The 20178-nt window shown below is 48.5% G+C and overlaps 1 protein-coding gene across 2 annotated transcripts in view; it reads right to left on the bottom strand.

The window, feature by feature from the left end:
- The window catches only part of TCEA2 (transcription elongation factor A2), a 28884-nt gene extending 18893 nt beyond the window's left edge, over positions 1 to 9991 (bottom strand). Inside the window, exons 1-4 of one of the 2 annotated variants that reach the window (XM_067554079.1) lie at positions 9788 to 9991; positions 6341 to 6403; positions 4497 to 4602; positions 2088 to 2178 (exon numbers count right to left, since the gene is read on the bottom strand). In XM_067554079.1, the coding sequence (XP_067410180.1) occupies positions 2088 to 2178; positions 4497 to 4602; positions 6341 to 6403; positions 9788 to 9856 (329 nt within the window). In that variant the 5' untranslated portion in view covers positions 9857 to 9991. Of the gene's footprint in view, positions 1 to 2087; positions 2179 to 4496; positions 4661 to 6340; positions 6404 to 9787 lie in introns of both variants that reach the window. The other variant, XM_067554080.1, reaches the window with a different exon arrangement.
- Between the last annotated feature and the right edge of the window lie 10187 nt (positions 9992 to 20178).

The following is a 20178-nucleotide window of genomic DNA, read 5'->3' as shown; positions in this document are numbered from 1 at the left end:
CTTACTTTAGATTCACAAGAATTTCCTGAGGAAAGTCTATAGAGGCTAAGCCAGAGGTGTTATTTCCTGACTCTAGTATGCCATCAGCCTAACACAAACCCATAATACTTTCCCTTCTGCCGACACAAACGAACTAAGATTCAGCAGATTCCTATACGGCTGGCAAGCATTCTCCAATTACAGATTGAGAAATGAAGGTAAGAATTGAAGGCGCTTGCCCAATGGCACAGAAGGAGCTGGTGTTAGAAGCAGGATTTAGAATGTGGAGGCATTCCTTGGTCCCAATCCTGCACTCACACCACTCTTCTCCCAGTTTACAAAAGAACATTTCACTAAAAATACTTGAAGCTCTGCCACTTCCATCTCATAGAAATCCTTGGCTTTATAAAATGCAAAGGGAAAACTTCAGCTGGGAGATTCCATATTAACATTATTTGTAGAATTACCGCAGAATTAGCACCTAGGAACGCTAGTCATGGATCAGGACCTCATTGTGCTAGACATTGTACAAACAAAAAAGAAAAGACAGTCCCTGCTCAAATTTTAAAATGCATTACGGCTGGGCTTATGGCCTCAAAGCCAGAGAGATCAATTGTTACTAAAAACACTGCAATGCACATGCTAAATCATGATCTTTTGGCACATTTAATTCAACTTTATGCACAACTGGAGGCTGATATTTATATAGCAAGTTAAATTGATGTAGCTCAGCCATCGTGTCAGTAACTGTCATTATATCAGCCCCGCACAAAGTTGCAGGGGGTTGAAAATAACTAAGCTGCAGCAGCAATCATGTGACAGTTCTGAAACAAAAAGGAAACACAATCAAGAGGCTACTCTGACAGGAACCAATTGACTGGCATAAGCAGTGACAGTCTTTAATGAGCATGGGAAAACTTGCAAACCAGAGACAAATACAGACCACAGAGAGTTACCAATAAACAGAAACTAGAATATGGCTATTAGCCAGGATGGTCAGGGACAGAACCCCATGCTCTGGGTGTCTCTAAACTTCTGAGAGCCAGAAGCTGGGACTGGATGACAGGGGGTGGATCACTCAAAACTGCCCTGTTCTATTCATTCTCTCTGAAGCACCTGGCACTGGCCACTGGCAGAAGACAGGATGCTGGGCTAGATGGACCACTGGTCTGACCCAATATGGCTGTTCTTATGCTTTTAATATTAATCTTAAGGAAACTGACTAACCCACAGGTGTTTTACACCTTATGAAACAGCCAGATTCCTACAGGCTGGTGGGGGATTCTTGGGAGAGCTGTGGCTAAAAGGAAGGATGAGTCTCTTGCTTCTGAGAGGCACAGCTGGGACCGTAGTGAAGCTGGTCCCAACCTATAATCTCCCTGCCCTCCATCCATGCCCCACATCCCCCTACTGACTGTTTTACACGTGCTAGAAGGGGAACAGGCTGGGAAGCGCCCAATCCAGGAAGAGGGGTGAGCCAGCAGTAAACCAGCTAGATGTGTGGGCATGGCAGCCTACTGCTGGATGGGTGGATTTCTTCCACAGCTTGTTGAGGGGAGATCATCGTGCATGGAGGAGAGGCTCCTGCCAGGAGCATCTGTGAATATTTGGCTCGATGCATCAGCTTAGAATGCTAAGGCTGAGCATAAGCTGAGCCCCTCCAAAGGACTCCAAGGGTTCACAACAATCAGGGAAAAATATAAAAATGCAACACAAACCCCCCTTTCCCCAAAACCCAAAGGAATGTTTTATTAACAGCGAAAGAAACCAGCATGAAACAGAAGGGAATGGAAACATGTGACATGTGAAATAAATCATGTATATGAGAAAGCAAAAAAAAGCACACTAAAGCCACTGTATATTGTAGATGTTTATTCTTCCGTTACAGTTGTATTTCTCTTTATTATAGAATACCACACAGACCTACAGGCAGCCTGTCACCTTCGCTGGATAGGCTAGACTTCTGGCAGCTCTGGCCAGGAGGAGGCATTTCAGCAGATCAATTGCACAGCCCAATAGACAGGTTAAAGATCAAATATTAATACAGAAAGCCAAGTGACAGAAAAACATGTACAACAGCATCATCTTTGGCTAAAGGGAAGCGTTACCTTTGGTCTCTCGAGTCCCCGCTCTCCTTTGAGGAGGATGCTGACAAGGAAGAATTCTTCTTCTTCTCCTCACTTTTGTCCTCTGAAGCATCTGCACCCAGTGAAAGGAGGGAAAAAACAAACACTTAGACACTTTACAGGGTTCCAGGTTGTCTTCACAGCACAAGCCTGTCTACACTAAGCAGAGCACCAAGGATGGTTAAGAGCCTGGATATCTGGTCTGAGGCAAGTTACTAGCTCCAGAGGAGCAGCATGGAGGAATAGGTACTTTGCAAAGCACCTAAGGCAGTCTTTCTACTTGTTTTTGAATGGCAAGGAATCAGGCAACTGGCAAACATACCACAAACCTTTCCCTAACTAGCCAGTGTGAAAGGACCATTCCCCGAGTTTAGCGTCTTCATGAGGGAAGATTCATCCCAGTCAAAGTTTCTTTTCTAGTGAGGCCCCTGCTGCTGAACGTACACAGTAAAATTTTCAAAAGTCACTTTTGAAAATGGGACTTAAACCCAATCAAATTTTCAAAAGTACCTATGAAGGCCAGCCCCTCTCTCAAGGAGGTGTTTGGGAGGCCAAGTATACACTTCTTAAAAGAATAAATAGTATTTATTTTCCAGTTAGTTCAGTACTGTTGAAAGGTGATGGTATCACAGTCCTAGAGACAGAAGTTCTGGGTAAGCACAGAACAGGTACAGGCCAGGAATAGGCAGTGAAGGCTTTCCCTCATGGCCCCGCCAGTATGTATCAGCCCTGACATGAAAGGACCAGCCCTGGCAGGGGGGTGGAAGGAAAAGATAGTTCAGTCTCCAACACCCGTTTAGTCTTTGGCTTCTTTGCCAAATTATTTGTAGGAGTTTTCTTTGAGATGCAGACTGGAACGAGCAGTTCATTTCACATACATCTTGAACAGCCCATGGTAGTACTGAATACAGAGGATAGGTGTTTCTACTGACTCAGACAGACTTGTTAGTTTTGATGAAAGGACACTCTACCCTGACCTCACCACACAGCTACCACCATATGGCTCAGAAACATGCTTTATGCTAAAGACAATTATACCCGTTACCAATGATGCACAAAACCCATTCAAGACATCTCCTCTCTTCTAATGTGAAAATTAAGAGGTCTTAGGATTTCATGTCCTATAGCCCCCCCAAAAATTCAGCAGATCCATGATAAGCCCTATAAAGCGTCTTCACTAGTACATAGATGGAGTGTTTCCATTTATTCTTGACTACAGGAAAGAAGTGCTTTATAAACAGTCTATTTTCATGGTCATCTAGAGGAACGGACAAAGAAGTGGGAGAGAAACTCCTGAGTGCTAATCCCAGTGTGCTAATGACTCATTAAGTAATCTTAGACAAGTTGACTGACTTTTGGGGGAAAATGAAGACCATACTAATTAGCTACTTCAAAGGGGGGGCTGAATGAGTTAATGCTTATATAAGAATACTGAGCAAGCAAAGTGCTACCCCTGTGCAAAGTACCATCCTCAAAGAGTTTTATGAACATTTGCTCATTTTGCATTACATTATCCCTTTCAAAGAAGAAGAGTCAAGCAATACAGTTTTAAATAAGACCTCTCTCTCCAACCCATCACAACTGGAAATGCTTTCTAGCCGGTATCATCTGTTGCTACACTAGTTGGCTTTTTATCTGTTGTTTTAGTTTCTTGATTTTTTAACATTAGATTTACTTTAAATTGCAGCACAGCACCCTGAGCACCTCAGTCAGGAGATGAAAAACTTTGTAAACAAGATCTCTGTATTACTATCATTGTCATGCTAATTGTTCTTATTTCAAACCTCGCAAGACTGGGCAAGTGCAGAGGGGGTTGGACTAGATGACATCCTGAGGTCCCTTCCAACCCTAATCTTCTATGATTAACTAAATGAGGTCCTGAAACCTTCTTCTGAAGGGAACATTTTCTTTTAAAATAGGAACTCAATGGAATTCACTGTGTAGTACATGAAACCCTCTAGATGAGGAGTGGAACTTTTGGAACATAAGAATGGCCATACTGGGTCCGACTAATGGTCCATCTAGCCCAATATCCTGTCTTCTGACAGTGGCCAATGCCAGGTGCTTCAGAGGGAATGAACAGAACAGGTAATCATCAAGTGATCCATCCCCTGTCACATATTCCCAGCTTCTGGCAAACAGAGGCTAGGGACACTTCAGAGAATGGTTTTGCATCCCAGCTAGTAGCCATTGATGGACCTATCCTCCATGAACTTACCTAGTTCTTTTTTTAACCCTTTTAAGATTCTAAGGTCTGTGGCCTGCTAAAACTTCCTATCTCTATGGATGCAGACAGAAGCTTGTAGGAGTAACATAGCCTACAGGTTATCAAAGCAGCTAGAGTTGGCTATCTGGTAAGCTGAATCCAACAAAACCTGCTTATTTTCTTACCTAGGAGCTTTTTCCAGGACTTGATGAGTGATTTGGCAAGTGATATCACTTCGTCGTCAGTGCTCTGCTTCCTCAGCGCATTCACCGACATCCCAATCCGGGTGGACTGCAAACCAACATTCAAGAAGTGAACCACTCGAGAACTGACTAGTTAGCCAATGGCACTGAAAGTAGAGAAAAACAGGTCTCCACCACAAAACACAGCAGCATTGACTGAGACGTACAAATCCCTGAGCCATTCCCCAATGCACATCTTTCTAGCTCAGTGTTTCTCAACCTTTTAAGTAGCAAGTACCCCCTAACTTCTGAAAATTGTAATAAGTACCCCAACACTCAATTTTCCACTCTGAGAAATACAATCTTTTCCCCCTTTTCCACCAGACGACTGTATTTCTCGTAAAGCAGGAGAGTTCTGAGTTCTGCAATGCCGTGTGGCTGTGGCAGATCACAAAACCCCCTGCTGTTTCTCCCCTCCTTCCTCCATATAGGAGCGAAGGTCAACGCCAGCCAATCACTATAGCCTGACGGCGGATTCCATGGTGTTCTCCTCACACAGACGGGAATTTATGAAGTATGAGCAGGCACTAGCGGCCCACCAGAGTGGATAGCAGCGCTCCCCATGGCCGTCCCTAGGGGGTGCGGGCCAGGGGCAAATCACACTGTGTGGGCCCCTCTTAAGATTTTTGTACTGGTAAAATCTGGGGCTGTCATAGTTGTCAATTTCACTGCTCAGCTAGAGCAGTGAAATTGACAAGTCAATCTGCCTTAAAGCCCGGCTTCAGGACTGGGCAAGCCACTGGGCTCTCCGCCTGGCTTTCTGGGCACCAGGCTTTGAGCTGGGCAGGGCAGGGGAGCTGCCACCTGTGCAAGTTGTAGGCAGCTGCTGCCTGGCTGCCAGCCCGTGAGGTGTGCGACTGCCACCTGCTCCGAGCTGGGGCAGAGGAGGCTTCCACACAGGCTGGGACCCAGGGATGTGGGCAGGTGGAAGGCAGCTGCTGCCCATCTTCAAGCTAGGGCACGGGAGGCTGTCTCGGCTCAGAGCCGGGGCATGGGTGGCAGCCACCCAGCGGCAAGCCAAAATTATAAACAGATGCAGAACTGTAATGCATGATACTTCAAGCCTTTAAACCACAACGACTCTTCTAACAGGATTTCCTTTTAAAAGGATGCTAAGCTCCTTAGCTGTAACAGAAGCCTATAAAGGAGTGTTTTTAAGTTCAGCATATTACTAACGCCCTTAACTTTTATTAACTATTTAACCTAGTTCTAAAAACCAGAATGGTGTTGCCCCCAGAGAGTTTTCCCTAGAATCTCATTCCAATGGAACATGTCCCCCAACTTTCATGGACTCCATCAACTTCTTCAATTTGGTGAGCCCTAGGCTGTACACCTTGCTCCCCCGCTTCAGTCCCTGTCTCCCCACTTGAAACATACCTTTTGATGCTCTCTTTTATTATTAGTTTTGCACAAGCTTTTTAAAAAATCTGGCTGCTGGCCTCACATTTGCTACTTCCCCAATCTATTTTCCCCTTCTTTGCTCGGATCCCTCCACTGGTTTTGTAAAGCGTGGTCTTTTCATATAATGTTTATAAATGGAATTTTGAATTCTTTCTGATGATGTTGATGAGTAGTTCCCCAAGTACCGCTGTTGGTGAGGCTTTATAAATACAACATTGTATAGCTTTGTTTTGTTTGATGATTTTTTTGGGGGGAAGGGGGGGCAGAGGGGGAGGTACACAACACAAATGGCACGGGAGACTGCATCAATCTCATTCTCAAAAAACCAGCATTTATTCCATCTACATATGGACTTTAGTTTTCCTTGCGTTAGCTGCGTGATTTACCTGCAACAGGTCCAGAGTTATAGGCATACTTTTCAGTTCCTTCAGCAAATCCATCGCACCATCCTGTGAAAGAGGGGAGGGGAAAAATCTACTAGTTACTAAAAATAAGTTATTATGGGCTACTTCTACTATATCAGCTAAGAAAGAACAGCTACCTAAACTCAACCTGCATGAGCCAATAAAACAATAATTATTCCTAGAATGTGAGGGAGCCAACCAATCAATCTTGGGATTGATATTTTAGACTACACTAGAAACAATCCCCATTATATTCCTGAAGCTACAGTATATAATGAGGCTTTAGCTAAGGTATGGGAACCAAGCAAAACAGATGCATGTTATGCAACAGATCTGTCCTGGCACACAGCACATTTCTATTGTGCCTACTACTCGCACAGTTTACTATTATCCGTATCCAGATAGTTTAATTGTAACTCCTAAGCAATGCACCTCAGACAAGAACTGTCCCCTAAAAAACTACTCTCCCATGACATTTTTCCTCTAGGAATAATCCTGTTAGCAAATCACCATTTTAGGTGACCTGATTGATGACACAGATACCTTTGCCAAGGTATTGCATCAGAGGCTCTCAAAGCACTTCACAATAACCCATGTGGGATAGTAATTATTTTGCCCATAATAATAGAACAGCTGGCATTGTGTCTCTTGTAGGATTTGTGGCTAGAAGGAAAACTTGCTTTGCAAAAGTACTCAGGATAGCCGCAAACTACCTTTTAGAAAAGCTTTGACCGCTGTGTCAAAATTGGTAAGAAACAAGGCAGTTAGGAAGCAGGTCACCTGGAATATGGTATGTAAAATGTTCGTTCATCAGCTTCATTGTATCCAGAAAACCCAATTGCTACATGGCTCTAACAACACCATGTGTACATGTTAAAATATCAGGTGCAATCGCAAACTGTATGGACAGATGTTAGCAAAGCCTCACTTCCGCAGTACTCTCCATGAAAACAACCGCCTGGAACCTGTCAGCCTCCTTTCAGACTGCAGTTTCTTTCCCTCCTCTCCTATCCAACAAAGCCTTCTAGTGTTCACATTTAACAGCTCATTTAAAATACTAACCACTCCAGGCCCAATTGGAACACAAAACCTACAGAGGCTATAATTGCAGCGGTGTGAAGCAGCCTGAACTGACAGACATTTTAGCTTCACATCCCTCCCCTCCATGCAGAGAGGCTGTTTCTGATTCATTGCAGGAAGAGATCCAGCTGCCAGCATCATCTTGCAGGACAGAGGCTGTGAGAGCTAAATCAAAGTAAAGCTGAAGATTTCAATAGGCACACACAGGCAATTCACTCCATCAGGAGCCTTACAACAACTTACTCAGAGTGAATGAATGAATGATTTGCAAAATTTCTTTCCGAAATTCCGAGATTGAGAGTCAAATAAATCCAGCCCTCAGTGCACAAAAATGACCCAAATCGCCCTTTGAGGTTCTCCTCGAAGGAAGTTTTGCCCTTTACTTCAGTGAAAGCAGGATTAGGACCAGCGTGTGTTAAAGTTAACTTCCTCATTTGACAAGATGGGGACAGAGTGCGGTGCACATACGCAAGATGAGGATCCAGTGGCAAAGGACCATGACTGCAGAAACCAATGATGTACTGTAAATTGCACATGGTTTAGTAGCCAATATCACAGAATATAGTGACCCACCTGTTAAAACTACCAACTGGTCATTCCATTACCTTACCCTGCAGTGCCAGCTAGGTCAAATCACTCAAGAAGCTGCTTTTCCTTACTGATCACTGACACTTGGAAGCCAATTCAACCATAATTATCCTTTTCTGAAGAACGCCCCACCATTTTAAGGGTTGACCTCTTCAGTGATTTCAGTTATTTTAGGGGAACGCAGAGCTTTGGGGTTTTTTTTAATTTTCATGGCTAAGGGACAGAAGGGAATTGGGGGGAGGGAAGGGCGGGAAGGAAATGAAGGAATTCCCTCACTTCGGCTCTGAATGTTGATGATGCTCCCACCAAAGCTTTCTAGTTGGGAGGCAAACAGGAGCCACAAGTAGGTAGGAGACAGTATAAACCTTCCTGAAACATTAGGAGGTGATGATGGGAGTGCTTCCCCTCTTCTCTGGCCATTTGAGAGGAAGATGGGAGCTCTGCACACCTCTGGCGACAGAGAGGTGATGGGAGCTTCCTCTTTCTCTCACTACAGCAGCAGAATATGGGGAAGCAACGGGAGTTCACGGGGCTCCCCTTCTGTTGCAAGGCAGTGATGAGCAAGTGGTAGGAAATAATGGAGACCTCAGAGGGCTGAGGGGACTGCAGGGTCTACCTTTTCCTGTACTGCAGGGGGCTAAGAGAAAGTAATGGTGCTGCAGGAGTCAGCGAAGTTGTAATGGGAAGGTTCAGGGGAGAGCCGGAGGGGCTCCCCCAGACTCCTCATGCTTTTCTGCAGAGATCTGATGGTAAATGATAAGGCCACCAAAAGGGGATGGGAGGGTTCCCTGTACGCATGTACATTTCAGCAGGGCATTAGCAAGAGGACTACAGGGGCGGAAAGGTGCTGATGCATTTCGACAAGGAAGCACCCAGGAGAGAGCTGACAGAGCTGGGGCAGAAAGCAATGGGTGGCTTGTAGATAGCTACTCCAGAATTACAATGCTTTTCTGCCAGATGGTTGATCGGGGACACGAGGGCACTGGAGCTAGACGCGCTTGTCGGGAGGCGAAGGGGTGCTCTGGGCATACACGCACAGAGGGGGACAGCAGCGGATGGGGGGGGCTGTATGGGATAACACACTGGGGGGCTGTGTTAGAGAATAGCAGGTGATCTGGGGAGGATGACGGGGAAGGGGGGGGGGGCTAAGTGGGCAGGACAAACGAAGCGGGGAAGCAAGGGATTCCACCAGGGCAGCTGGGGGTGCACAGGGGTGGGGACGTGCCTGGAAACAATGGAGGGCGGTGTGGGGGACCCCTCCAAGAGAGGGGAGCCCAGGGCTCGGTAGGGGGCACCCCAGGATAGGGTTGTGGGGAGAGGGGCACGGGGGTCACACACACACCCAGGGGAGGGGGGGCACACTCAGGAGAGAAGGGGATAAACATGTGGGGGGAGGGGAGCACCCCAGCGGGCGCGTTTGAGGGGAGACACGGTGGGGAGACCAGGGAGCTCTCTAGGGGAGGGCACAGGCGGGGAGGGGGCACCCCAGGGGAGGGGGCTGGAGAGGGGGGCACGGCGTGGGGGCACCCCAGTGGCAGGGCGCTGAGGAAGGAAGAGGGGCGCTCCGAGGGGGGGCCCCCAGGGGAAAAAGGGGGGGGGCCACGGAGAGCGCTGTGGGGGCGGGGCACTGAGGAGGGAAGAAGGGGGCGGGCCGCTCCGGGCGGGGGGGGGGGGGGGCGCGGGGCGCTGAGGGGGCGCTCGGGGGGAGGGGCACCCCTGGGTCTCCTCGCCCCCCCCCCCCCGCCCCCGGCCCGGACTCACCGCGCTTTTCTTGGAGACCATCTTGTCCAGCCGCTTGGCGATGCGCACGATCTCGTCCTCCCCGCCCATGGCTCCGCTCCCCGCGGCGGGGCCGAAGGCGGGGGGGGAGGGGGGGAAGGGGGCGCTGCCGATGCGCTCACTCAGTCAGTCAGTCAGCCCCGGTGTCCGCCGCAGTCCGCCCGGGCCCGAGCCCGGCCCCGCCCCCACCCGCTCTCAGTCCAGCCCTGCGGAGCGCGGGGCACGATGGGACTCGTAGTCCAGACGCACCGGCCGGGCCGACGCCTGGCGGCTGCGGGGGACTACAGCCCCCAAGAGGGCAGCGCGTCAGCGGGCGGGGAGGGGGGGGTCTCCCGCCCTCCCGCCGCGCTGCATTGTGGGACGTGTAGTCCAAGCCGGGCGCTCCCTCCCGGCCCTTCGGGTGAGGCTAGGACTACAAGCCCCAGCAGTCACCAGGCTGGGAACTGAGCGGCATGGGTGGCTGCCTCTCTGAACGCCCATGGAGTAACACCATCTCCCCGCCAGTGGCATAGTGGTGCAATTGATGGAGCTAGGGCCATGCCACAGCTGTGCAGGGCCCAAGCATAATTTTTTGGGGCCCAATACAAACTTTTAACACAGGCTCCCTCCCGTAATGGAGGTAATGGGGGTTGCAGCCTGGGCCAGCCCCCCCAGGACCTCCAGGCCCCGGTAAAGTGTACCCTTTTCCACCATCCATGCAGACACCGCGTTGCTTACGTCCAGGCGTTGTCCCACACTTCCCCAGGCTGACAGAACAATTGATACAAGCGCACCTGGGGAGGACGTGCACTGCCGACACACGGAGCCAGGAGTGCACACTCAAAGCGATAAAATAGCTGCGGTGGCTGTACACCGACATAATTTCGTAGTGTAGACGTAGCCTGGGAAAGCATTGCTGTTCCAGGCTGCCTGGCGCCAGCTGGTGCTAAGGAGAAGTCAGATGTCCCATCTCAGAAGGTGCTTCCACCTGGTTCTTTTAATTGACTGGTGTACAATAGATACACAACGAGGGCTGTAACACAACTGCTAGTCCAGGGAGGAGAGCCCAATGCATGGTTTACAGAGAGGCCTGTAAGAGGCACAATCTAGTTCTCAATTTAATTTGGTTGTTGGAATTATAAATGCAGCTTCCTAGTGTATTCCAAGGGCCCAGTCCAGCAACTGACTCCATGTGGGCATAATTCAGTATCTTCCGTTGTTGTATGTAGTGTTGTTGTAGCTGTGCTGGTTCCAGGTTTTTTCTTCTGGAACCCATTACTTCTTGTCCTGTCCTCAGTGAACAAGAACAAATGTATCACCCTCCTCTCTTTACATACTTGAAGACTGTTCTCATGTCCCCCCCCCCCCCCCCCCCCGTTCTCATGTCTTTTCTTCTCCAGGCTAAACATACCCAATTTTTTCAATCTTTCCTCGTAGGTCATGTTTTCTAGACCTTTAATCATTTGTGTTGCTCTCCTCTGGACTTTCTCCAGTTTGTCCACTTCTTTCACAATCCGTGGTGCCCAGAACTGGACACAGTCCTCCACCTGAGGTCGTATCAGTGTGGAGCAGAGCGGAAGAATTGCTTCTCATGTCTTGCTTGCAATATAGACATGGTCCCTTCTCAGGCCTGGCTTGTATTCAGAATTGCCCTGATTTAACTAAAGATGTGTTTTTAAATCGCTTTAGTAAAACCGCTGCAAAACCCACCAGCATGGATGGTCTTAAATTGATTTAATCCTAGGTTATATTGCTAAAGCTTAATTCGGCGTAAGAGCATCCATGCTGAGTTTTGCACCAAATTTAACTAAATTGATTTAGAAACAAAACAATTTTAGCTAAACCTGTGCAACTTGAATATATACAAGGCCTCAGGCAGTAAAGTCTTGGTGCAGAAACACCACGCAACAGGCGTGTGCTGGAATTAGCCTTTTAAGTGTGTGATTAGATGGTGCTTAGAGCTAAGGCGGGGCAAAGGAACTAGCAGGCTGAGTGAGGCAAGAAGTCTGTGAGCACCTATGCTGTCTCCTTCCTCCGTAACTCACAGGAGAGGGTGTTGTGGCAAAGGAGCAACCAACCTGGCCTGCCTCCAGGAGAGTGACTGTAATAGATTTATGAACCCGGGAGCCTGGAACTTTTGGGAAAAGGCCTAATATCGTTTAATCAAAGCCATGTTAATAATCAGGATTCATGGTGGGACCTTGATGGAGCTTTGTTTAACAAACGGGATTTGTGACGATACGCTTTGAGACTGCTCAAGGTTTCCTTGTTGTTGAGCGAAGATTGTTTGGGTTAGAAAAGTGACTAGAAACACTGGAAGAATGGCTGTGAACAGCCTGGTAGTTTTCCGTGGATCGAGATCTAGGCGGCCCAGAGGAAATTTAAAGGGGTTTCACTGGCTGGGCTTTAGCTTTGGTTGTTGTCTGTTCTTTTCTTTTTGTGCTCCAAGTTATGGGTGTTGCGCTTATGGAATCTCATGTCCTGGGGTTTCCTGAATTTCAACAGCCTGGTCCTGCTATTGATTTTGTCTGTTCATCTGAGGCTGCCTCCTGCTACTGGGAGAGAGGGGGAAATGTCATCCAACCGTGGGACTGTGCCTCCAATCCAGCCTTCCCATCCGGATCTCTAATGGATCAGGGATTCTGCCTGCCCAAGGAAAGAGTCATGACTCTCACCTGAAACTGACAACCATCAGTACTCATCTTCCACCGGAAAAGGACCATCTCTGGACCATCCCCCACCCCCTTTTAGCTACTCCTCTCTTCTCTTTGGCTACATATATTTGTCTGTCTGTGAGCGTAGGTGGTTGGGAAAACTGACTTGACAAAACTTTTAGCTATGCAAGGGAATTGGGGATGTTGTGGTGTCACACAATGTTTTCAGCCTCCAGAAAGGGTTAAGAAACAAAGCTGGTGATATGGTGCAGTCAGCGGATGATGCTAGCAAGGCAGCAGGAGCTGCTGCTGTTGTTTCTGTAGGTAGGTTGACCTCATGGCTACTGCGTCACTGGCCCCCTTTATAGTGCTACCAGGATCCATCATAGTCCATTGAAGGCAATGAAGTGTTAGGCATTAGCCATTTTCTGTAGCCGTGTATGTGCAGCAGTGCGTGTGTTCTAACTGACCTGTGCAGCAGTGCGCAGGTGGTTAACACAGCTAACATTTGCTGTCATTCCCAAACCTGCTCTACCATCTGTGTCATGATGGGGTAGGATGACGGATCTTGGATGCGGTATGAAGGATACAACCGGGTTTCTGAGCAACAGATCAATAGAAAATATTCCCGATGCCAGCATGCATGTAAATATTGCACAGTAACAAAGCGCAGTTGCAGCATCTCATTGATATTCTACACCTGGAGCGTGTCTAAAACCTCTCTTTTCTGCCGCGCAGGCTGGCAGTGTTACTGCGCTGCCTTTACCAAAAACTGAAGCAATGCTGGAGAGGTGGTTTGACATGGAAAACAAGATCTGGTGACCAAAAAATGTTCCCAGGGAGGTGAACAGAGTCACAAGCAAGATTGATGTATTCATGACGTCATTTATAGGAATAACAACAGAGGACTTCTGAGATATAAAAATACAAAAAGCTGACACCAATGGCTTCTGTTAAACCAAAATGGCAATGAGAATTCCACGGCGCGGAGCTTTAATGAGATAAAAATTGACTAATGACTCCAGCGTTTGGCATCATTTATTCTTTTCTTCATCTATCTTCTTTCATGTACAATATGTGAACCCTTTACTTGCTATTTCTGGGCATATATATATTCCTTACTTTAGCTATATTCTCTTCCCTTTCTTCTGTGCAAGGGTTAGTGAAATGGATGCAGGTTGACTTAAAATTGCTTTCTCAGAAACAGGCGTTGTCACAGAGGGAAGGTCCCAGACATGTGGCTGGAGCAGATTGCTTCATTTACTCATAGTTACACAGATGTTCATTTCCTTTGGATCTCTTCATTCGTTTTCTTTCCCAGACGGACCCGATAAATTTAGTTTCAGACATACAGGGCTTCACTGCCAGAGCCTGCTTACCTGCAGAGCAGTTGCATGCCCGGTTTACATGCCGTTACTGTGACTGTGCACGCAAATTGGATGATTGCACCCTCAAATGTCCTGCAGGGACCTTTGGCACATGCAATCACCCCGTGTGCACACAACTGCAATAAATGCTCACATCAGCTAGGCATACGATTGCACACACATTTTACAAATACTTTGTATGCGACTAATTTGGTGAAAAATCGGGTCCTTCTTTAAAAAATAAAATACCTACTTGCTTTTTTAAAAACGATAAAAAGAATTTGGTAAAGTGATAAAGCAACAAAACACAGTAGGGTTCATTTTTGTAACATCAGATGTATGCCACAATGTGTGCCCCATTGCACATTTAGTCTGAATATGTATTTATGACATCTGCAAGGACAAATGAGGTGTTTGTGGGTGTAAATAGTATGGCTCGCTTCTAACTGGCCTTCTACATATGCCAATACCTGATTTGCATTGCATATGCATTAATTGCACCCCCTTATTTTTTCCTATAGCTCTGATCTTCTGGTGCTTTGAAAATCAGGCTCAAGATGCCTGAAAGCAAGTTTTCTTGATGCACACCTCATGTGTTAGGTTAGTGTGTTAGGGCCATCCATTCCCCAATGTAGCAATGGGGTAGTAAAGTCATACAATCACTCTGCTGTGTGCAGCAACATTTATTTTTCAAATACCAAGCACCTGATCAGCCAACAGTCAAGGCAATCTGATGGCCAGGACTAAATTGGATAGAATAATGCATAAAATGTACTTTCCAGAATTAATTAAGGTAAACCAAAAGTTGACCCTTGTGCAAACCTTTTCCTGTCTCGGGAAGATTTTCAAGATTTTGAAAATTATTCCTGCTCCGCATTGGGATGCAATGGAGATCTTTCAAAAGGTTTTGGCAAAAAGAATGTGGCCGGGTGAGTCTCTCTCTCTTTCTCATTTTGCTCGCAACTCCATTCTGGACCCGAGAAACCATTTCCCCACCAAAGGTTTTTCAAAAGTGATCTATTCCCATGAGAAGCTTCTGTCTCTACAAACCGGCCGCATTTTCCAATGAAAAAAAAACATTTTCTCAAACAATTCCCAGCCCTTGGGCCTTCCACTCCAAGGTCTGCTGATATAAGTTTAGTGTCAATGTCTCCAAAATTCCTCAAGGTGGGACTGTCGAGCCATGTAAAGACTACGTCCGCATGCATATTCACTAGCGAGTTGGTCCAGTGGGGTCTGCTCATCAAGTGTAAGCTCTTATTTATGGGACTCATTTTGGAAAATGTTGCTTTCTTCAGCTGATACCCAAGAGGGGGAGAGCTTTACATTGCCTCTGCAGTTAAATAGGGCCAGCTGCATTTCTCTGCTAAAGGGTTGCGTTGTGCAATTATGGGCTGTTAAACAGCTACTGCATTCTGCCCCAGAGGTGATGGTGCTTCAGCGGGGGTTAAAGTGAAACCTGCACAGATTTGATATGCTAGCCTGCTGCTATGCGCTCTGGGCCGTGAGTTCGAACCTCAGCTGTGACCCTGAATTTGGTGACTTTCAGCTAAGTCGGGGCTGAACGTGGGGGCCCACGTTTATATTTAGGCACCTAAATCTGTTCTTCAGAATTGCTGAGCACCTGCAATTCCCACTGAAGTCACTGAAGTCTGAACAACACTGTGGGATCAGTTAGGGTGATTGCGCAAATATACTGTTACTACTGGGACAAACTTGAAAATCCACAGATTAGCTGAGATGGGCCAAACCCAAAGGCCTCGCTCCACATGCACTCATAGCTGTGGAAGTTCAGATCCACCTTGGAACCTCGTGGCTCAGACCCATCTTTACAAATTCGGTTTCTGTCCAAACCAGAGTCTCAGCTTAAGGTAAACCAAGAGTTGACCCTTGTGCAAACATTTTCCTGTCTTGGGAAGGTTAGAACTCACGGTCCAGAGCTCATAGCAGCAGACTAGCATATCAAATCTGTGCAGGTTTCACTTTAACCACCACTGAAGCACCATCACCTCTGGGGCAGACTTCACAGCATCTGGAAAGCTTTCATTACTTGGCAGGCTCTGGGCTTGAAAGGGAGAGACGGTCACTGCAGAGGGAGACTGCCTCTGAAAGGGAGGTGAAGAGATCTCAAGGTGAGCAGAACACACTGGGAGTCTTCCATTCAGGCAGCCCTGAAAATGGGGGCGTTCCTGCCCACGGGTGGGGAAATCGGGACACCCCAGTGCTCCGCTTCAGAGGAGCATTCAAGAGGCGCTGTTGACTCTGGAAATGTGGTTTGTATCATCTCAATTCAAACGTGGTTCGTGACCACAAATATGGACTGCGACGTTTCTCAGATTCCAGGAAGCTCAGTCACTCGGAGCTGTTGCTGAGCATCGTTCCCCCCTTCATCTCCTACACGGGGCAATAAAACCTTCCAAGCTCCAGCAAGTCTCCACCCACACTAGTGCTGTAATCGGCTTCCCCCTGCCTACATACACCGCTGCACCATGATGCTGGCCTGTTGTGCGGGCTCCAGCACCTTCTTCCCCTCCCACAGTCCCTGTGGCCACATTGAAAATGGTGAGAGATCTAGGAGGGGCATAACCCAAGTCAAAAAATGGCACACCCTTCCCCTGCAATCCCTTCAGTGGCTGCATCTATCCTGGCGTGGGCTGAAAACCATAACCCCAGATCTCTCCCTAGCAGAGACAGGGATTTAGATGAGATCCTGGGCCTGGATTTCTGACCTCCCCCAGTACACAGTCCCCTCCACCCAAAAGCTTTCTTGTAAAAAAGAGTTAATCGGACAGGAAGGTTTGCAGAGTTTGCTGGTTTTTGGACGTCCTCAGCCCAGCCTCCTGGGTCCAGAGCTGATGGCCAGCATATTCTCCTTGGGTCTGGGTGGAGGTAGAACCCGCAGGAAACTCCACCTCCAGTGGAGCCAACCTGCTGCAGCAGGAATTCCCAGAGAGATTCCCGCTTGGGCTGATGTCTCAACGGATCCATGAACTTTCCTTTACCTCTTGCAAAACCAGCCCATGAACGTGCAAACAACAGACCAGGATTGCTTCTACCCCTAGAGCAGACTTTGGGAGCTTTAGCTGAACACTGTGTGCAGATAGCCGCCCTTTTACATCTCCGTATACATGGACCTGACTTCTCATCTGCCCTATGGAAGAGGGAGCAGTGGAGCCATAAAAATTGTTCACCGCAAAACATGAAACTCGCCTGGTTTCATGCCAAGCCTGGAGCTTGACTCAGATTTGCTGGGAAGTTGTAAAGCTCAAATGATTTCTGACTTGGCAGGTGGGGCAGGTGAAAATGGGCAGGGTCAGGGGAGTTCCTCTGAGCTTTGGGATTTGTTTGGGCCCAGGATTTAAAGCCAACCTCCAGAATACCAATGCCAAACTGATCAGAATCAGGAAAATCCCAAACAGATTCCCATGAATGAATGAATTCAAGAAATCTATGCTGCTCTCAGCACACGTGCAGCCTCTGAAATGCACCTCTCAGATTAACCAAGGGATGGGCACGTGATGCTAAGCTAGTCTGATCTGCATCTGAGCTCACCTAGCATTTGGGAATGCGGGGGTGGGATCCAGGCCATTATTAAGGGGGACGGGATAGCTGCAAAGTCCTGATTTCTATTCGAGATTGGGTGTATGTCCATCTGTTACACAGATCCAGACACTGCTGGGAGGAAAGAACTAAGCCACTGCACCACTGATTCAAACATGGGGTCTGAGTCTCTTCTTCCTTCCAACAGCTGAGGAACCTGTTTGGTATCAATACAATGGATGAAGTGTCCGGGTCAGTCACCCTGAGTTTGTGGCCATTTGGCTCTAGATGTCATAGACTATCTAGCCAAAACCCTTGATCTAAGCACCCCTGCAACTCTGGGAAAACGTGGACCCAAATTCAAACTTGAATTCTGCAGCCTGGGATCATCTCTGCGTTCTACTGACAGTTCTAGCACATAACTATGGCCATACTGGGTCAGACCAATGGTCCAGCCGGCCCAGTATCCTGTCTTCCAAGGGTGGCCAATGCCAGGTGCTTCAGAGAGAATGAACAGAAGAGGTCATCATCAAGTGATCCAGCCCATCTGATCTCTCTCCCTTTTGTAACAGAGTTTGAACTCCTCTCAGTTCACTAACACGTACGGAAGGCCCTGCAGAATTTAACAGGGGATTCAACAGGAACCAATAGGGTCCTAGAGGAATTTCACAAAGTTCCATAAAAACGACTCTGCAGTTAACAGCGACTGTTCTCTTTCTGTAGGTTCGGTTGAGGAGGAGGGACATCATTCTCCATTAATTCCAGAGGACAGGTCAAGAAAGCGATAGAAAGTTGATCGATTTCCTGGTCAGTTCCACAGGGCTTTCCCAAAAGGGAAATAAATGCAGCGTTTGCCCGCTCTCAGCTCCCATCCACCCTGCTGAGAGTTTTGCATGGGTAAGGACTGCCTGATTTGGCCGTGGCCATTGGATGTATAGTCAGAGCGGCCCTTGTGATGAGCATAGCTACCTAAAGCCTGCCTCCTGCCCCACTGCACTGAGGTGAGTGACACTGTGTAAGAGAGGCTAGGGATGAGATTAGAAATCGCCAACGGCTAGAAGCAAGGCTTACGCCAGGGTGGAGTTTGCTGAGACACCAGGGCTGTGTCTTAATACTCTTCCCTTTCGCTATGCTAACTATTTTGGCTGCTGCTCAAAATAGCAACAGCATAACGAGGAATAAGAGCTAAGCAACTGTCTTTAACGCTAACCAAGGTGCTCCTGGGGACCGTGGAGCGGATCCTCAGCGGGTGTTGAACAGCGTCGCTCCACTGAAGCCAATGGAGTGATGCCCATTTACACCAGTAGAGGATCTGGCTCTCTGGATTTGGGTCTGGGTGGGTGGCTGTCTCTCTCCATCTGCCTACCACAGGAAGTCCAAGTCATTCATTTTGCTATTTTCATCCCCCCTCTGGCCCCCACAGCCTTTCTCCTCGCTGCTTGCCCTGCATCCTTGACCCTGAGAAGTCCGGTGTTAATACACTTCCCTTTTGGCCCATGGAAAGCGCCGATCTGCAATGGAGCCTCGATAAAGGCTGCTGTGGGAAGGCAAGGGCTCGCAAACTCTCACACGACGCTTTCCCATTGAGCACTTCCTATATTGTCCCAATTCAGCAGCGATCTGCAAAGCCGGGATGGCCCAGAAGGATGCCCCTTCCATGCTGCAGGCCTGTCTCTCCCAGGATCGTTTGGGATGCTCCGTCAAGGGTCCAGCTCCAAGCCTGGAGAGCAACATGCTCTGGAGATGAGGGAGCCATTTAGAATGCTTGGCAGAGCGGTTGCGGTGGGAAGCACCTCGGTCTCCTGCGCCAACGCCGGCAGCTCCAGTGTTAAAGGGCCAAAGGCAAAACCTCGGCTTCGGGTTGCAATGCATTCACTTCCCCCGGCTGCACCGTTCCTTTGTAATCAGGACACTGATGTTTTCTCCCCCCCTCCAAGTTTGTGATTCATGGGGCTGCGGGACCAAGAGGACTCTCTCAAAGAGGGCAGTGCTTGACAGGGCAGAAGGGTGCTGGGAGGGGAATGGGGGACCCAGGACTGAATTAGCAGGGGTGTTGGCGGGCAGGGTAGCGGGGGAGAAGGCGTGCAGATGCAGAGCGCTAGCGATGCAGCAGGGCACAATGAAAGTGCATCGGCAAGGCTGTGTGCGGGAAGTGTCCGTAACCCCTGTCCGCAACGTCATGTTCTGGCCAGCGCTGGCCAGCTGCGCGGTCCGGGACTGTGATAGCTGGGGTGTTGCCAGCCAGGAGCAACGGGCCTTGGAGAAGCTGGATGAGGAAAGCTTGCGCTTGACTCTGGTCTGTGCTAGCCGTCTCAGCTCCGGAGAGGCCACAGCGCGGACCAGTGGGGGTGACAGCTGGGGAGCACGGTCAGAGCTGTGCGGGTTCGAGGTAGGAATAAAACCAGTGTTGCACGTCAGTGGTGAGGGGCATTTGCAGTGTTGCATGCAGGCTGAGCACTGGGATGCTAAGAACCGTGATGCGTTGGCAGAGCTGTGCATGTAAAGTGGGGCTCTGGCCTGGACTGGCGCAGTTCTGGACTGGCCAAGTAGAGGGCGGGTGGCCTGGCGCGTGCTCGGAGAGATCCAGGTCTGGCCTGAGGACTACTGGCGGAGGTGTGGAGTCCCAGGGTCGGACTCTCAGGAGTAGGGCTTGTCTGGATTGAGGAGCAGTAGCAGACCTGTGAGTTACATGGGCACACTCCCTGCCACACTCTTTCTGGCTTTGCCCAGCTCTTTTGTTTTTATCACTTTCTTAAAACCAACTCAAATCCCCAGACTTGCCTGCCTGCCTCCTGGGAGCGGGGCAGAGAAGCGGAGTGGGGGACCTCTGCCG

Source organism: Emydura macquarii, unplaced genomic scaffold, assembly GCF_026122565.2.
Source record: "Emydura macquarii macquarii isolate MOO-44397 ecotype Brisbane River unplaced genomic scaffold, CSIRO-AGI_Emac_v2 contig_1483, whole genome shotgun sequence".
Lineage (NCBI taxonomy): Eukaryota > Metazoa > Chordata > Testudines > Chelidae > Emydura > Emydura macquarii.
Note: the sequence above shows the minus strand (reverse complement) of the source record. Positions and strands in the feature narration are given on the sequence as shown.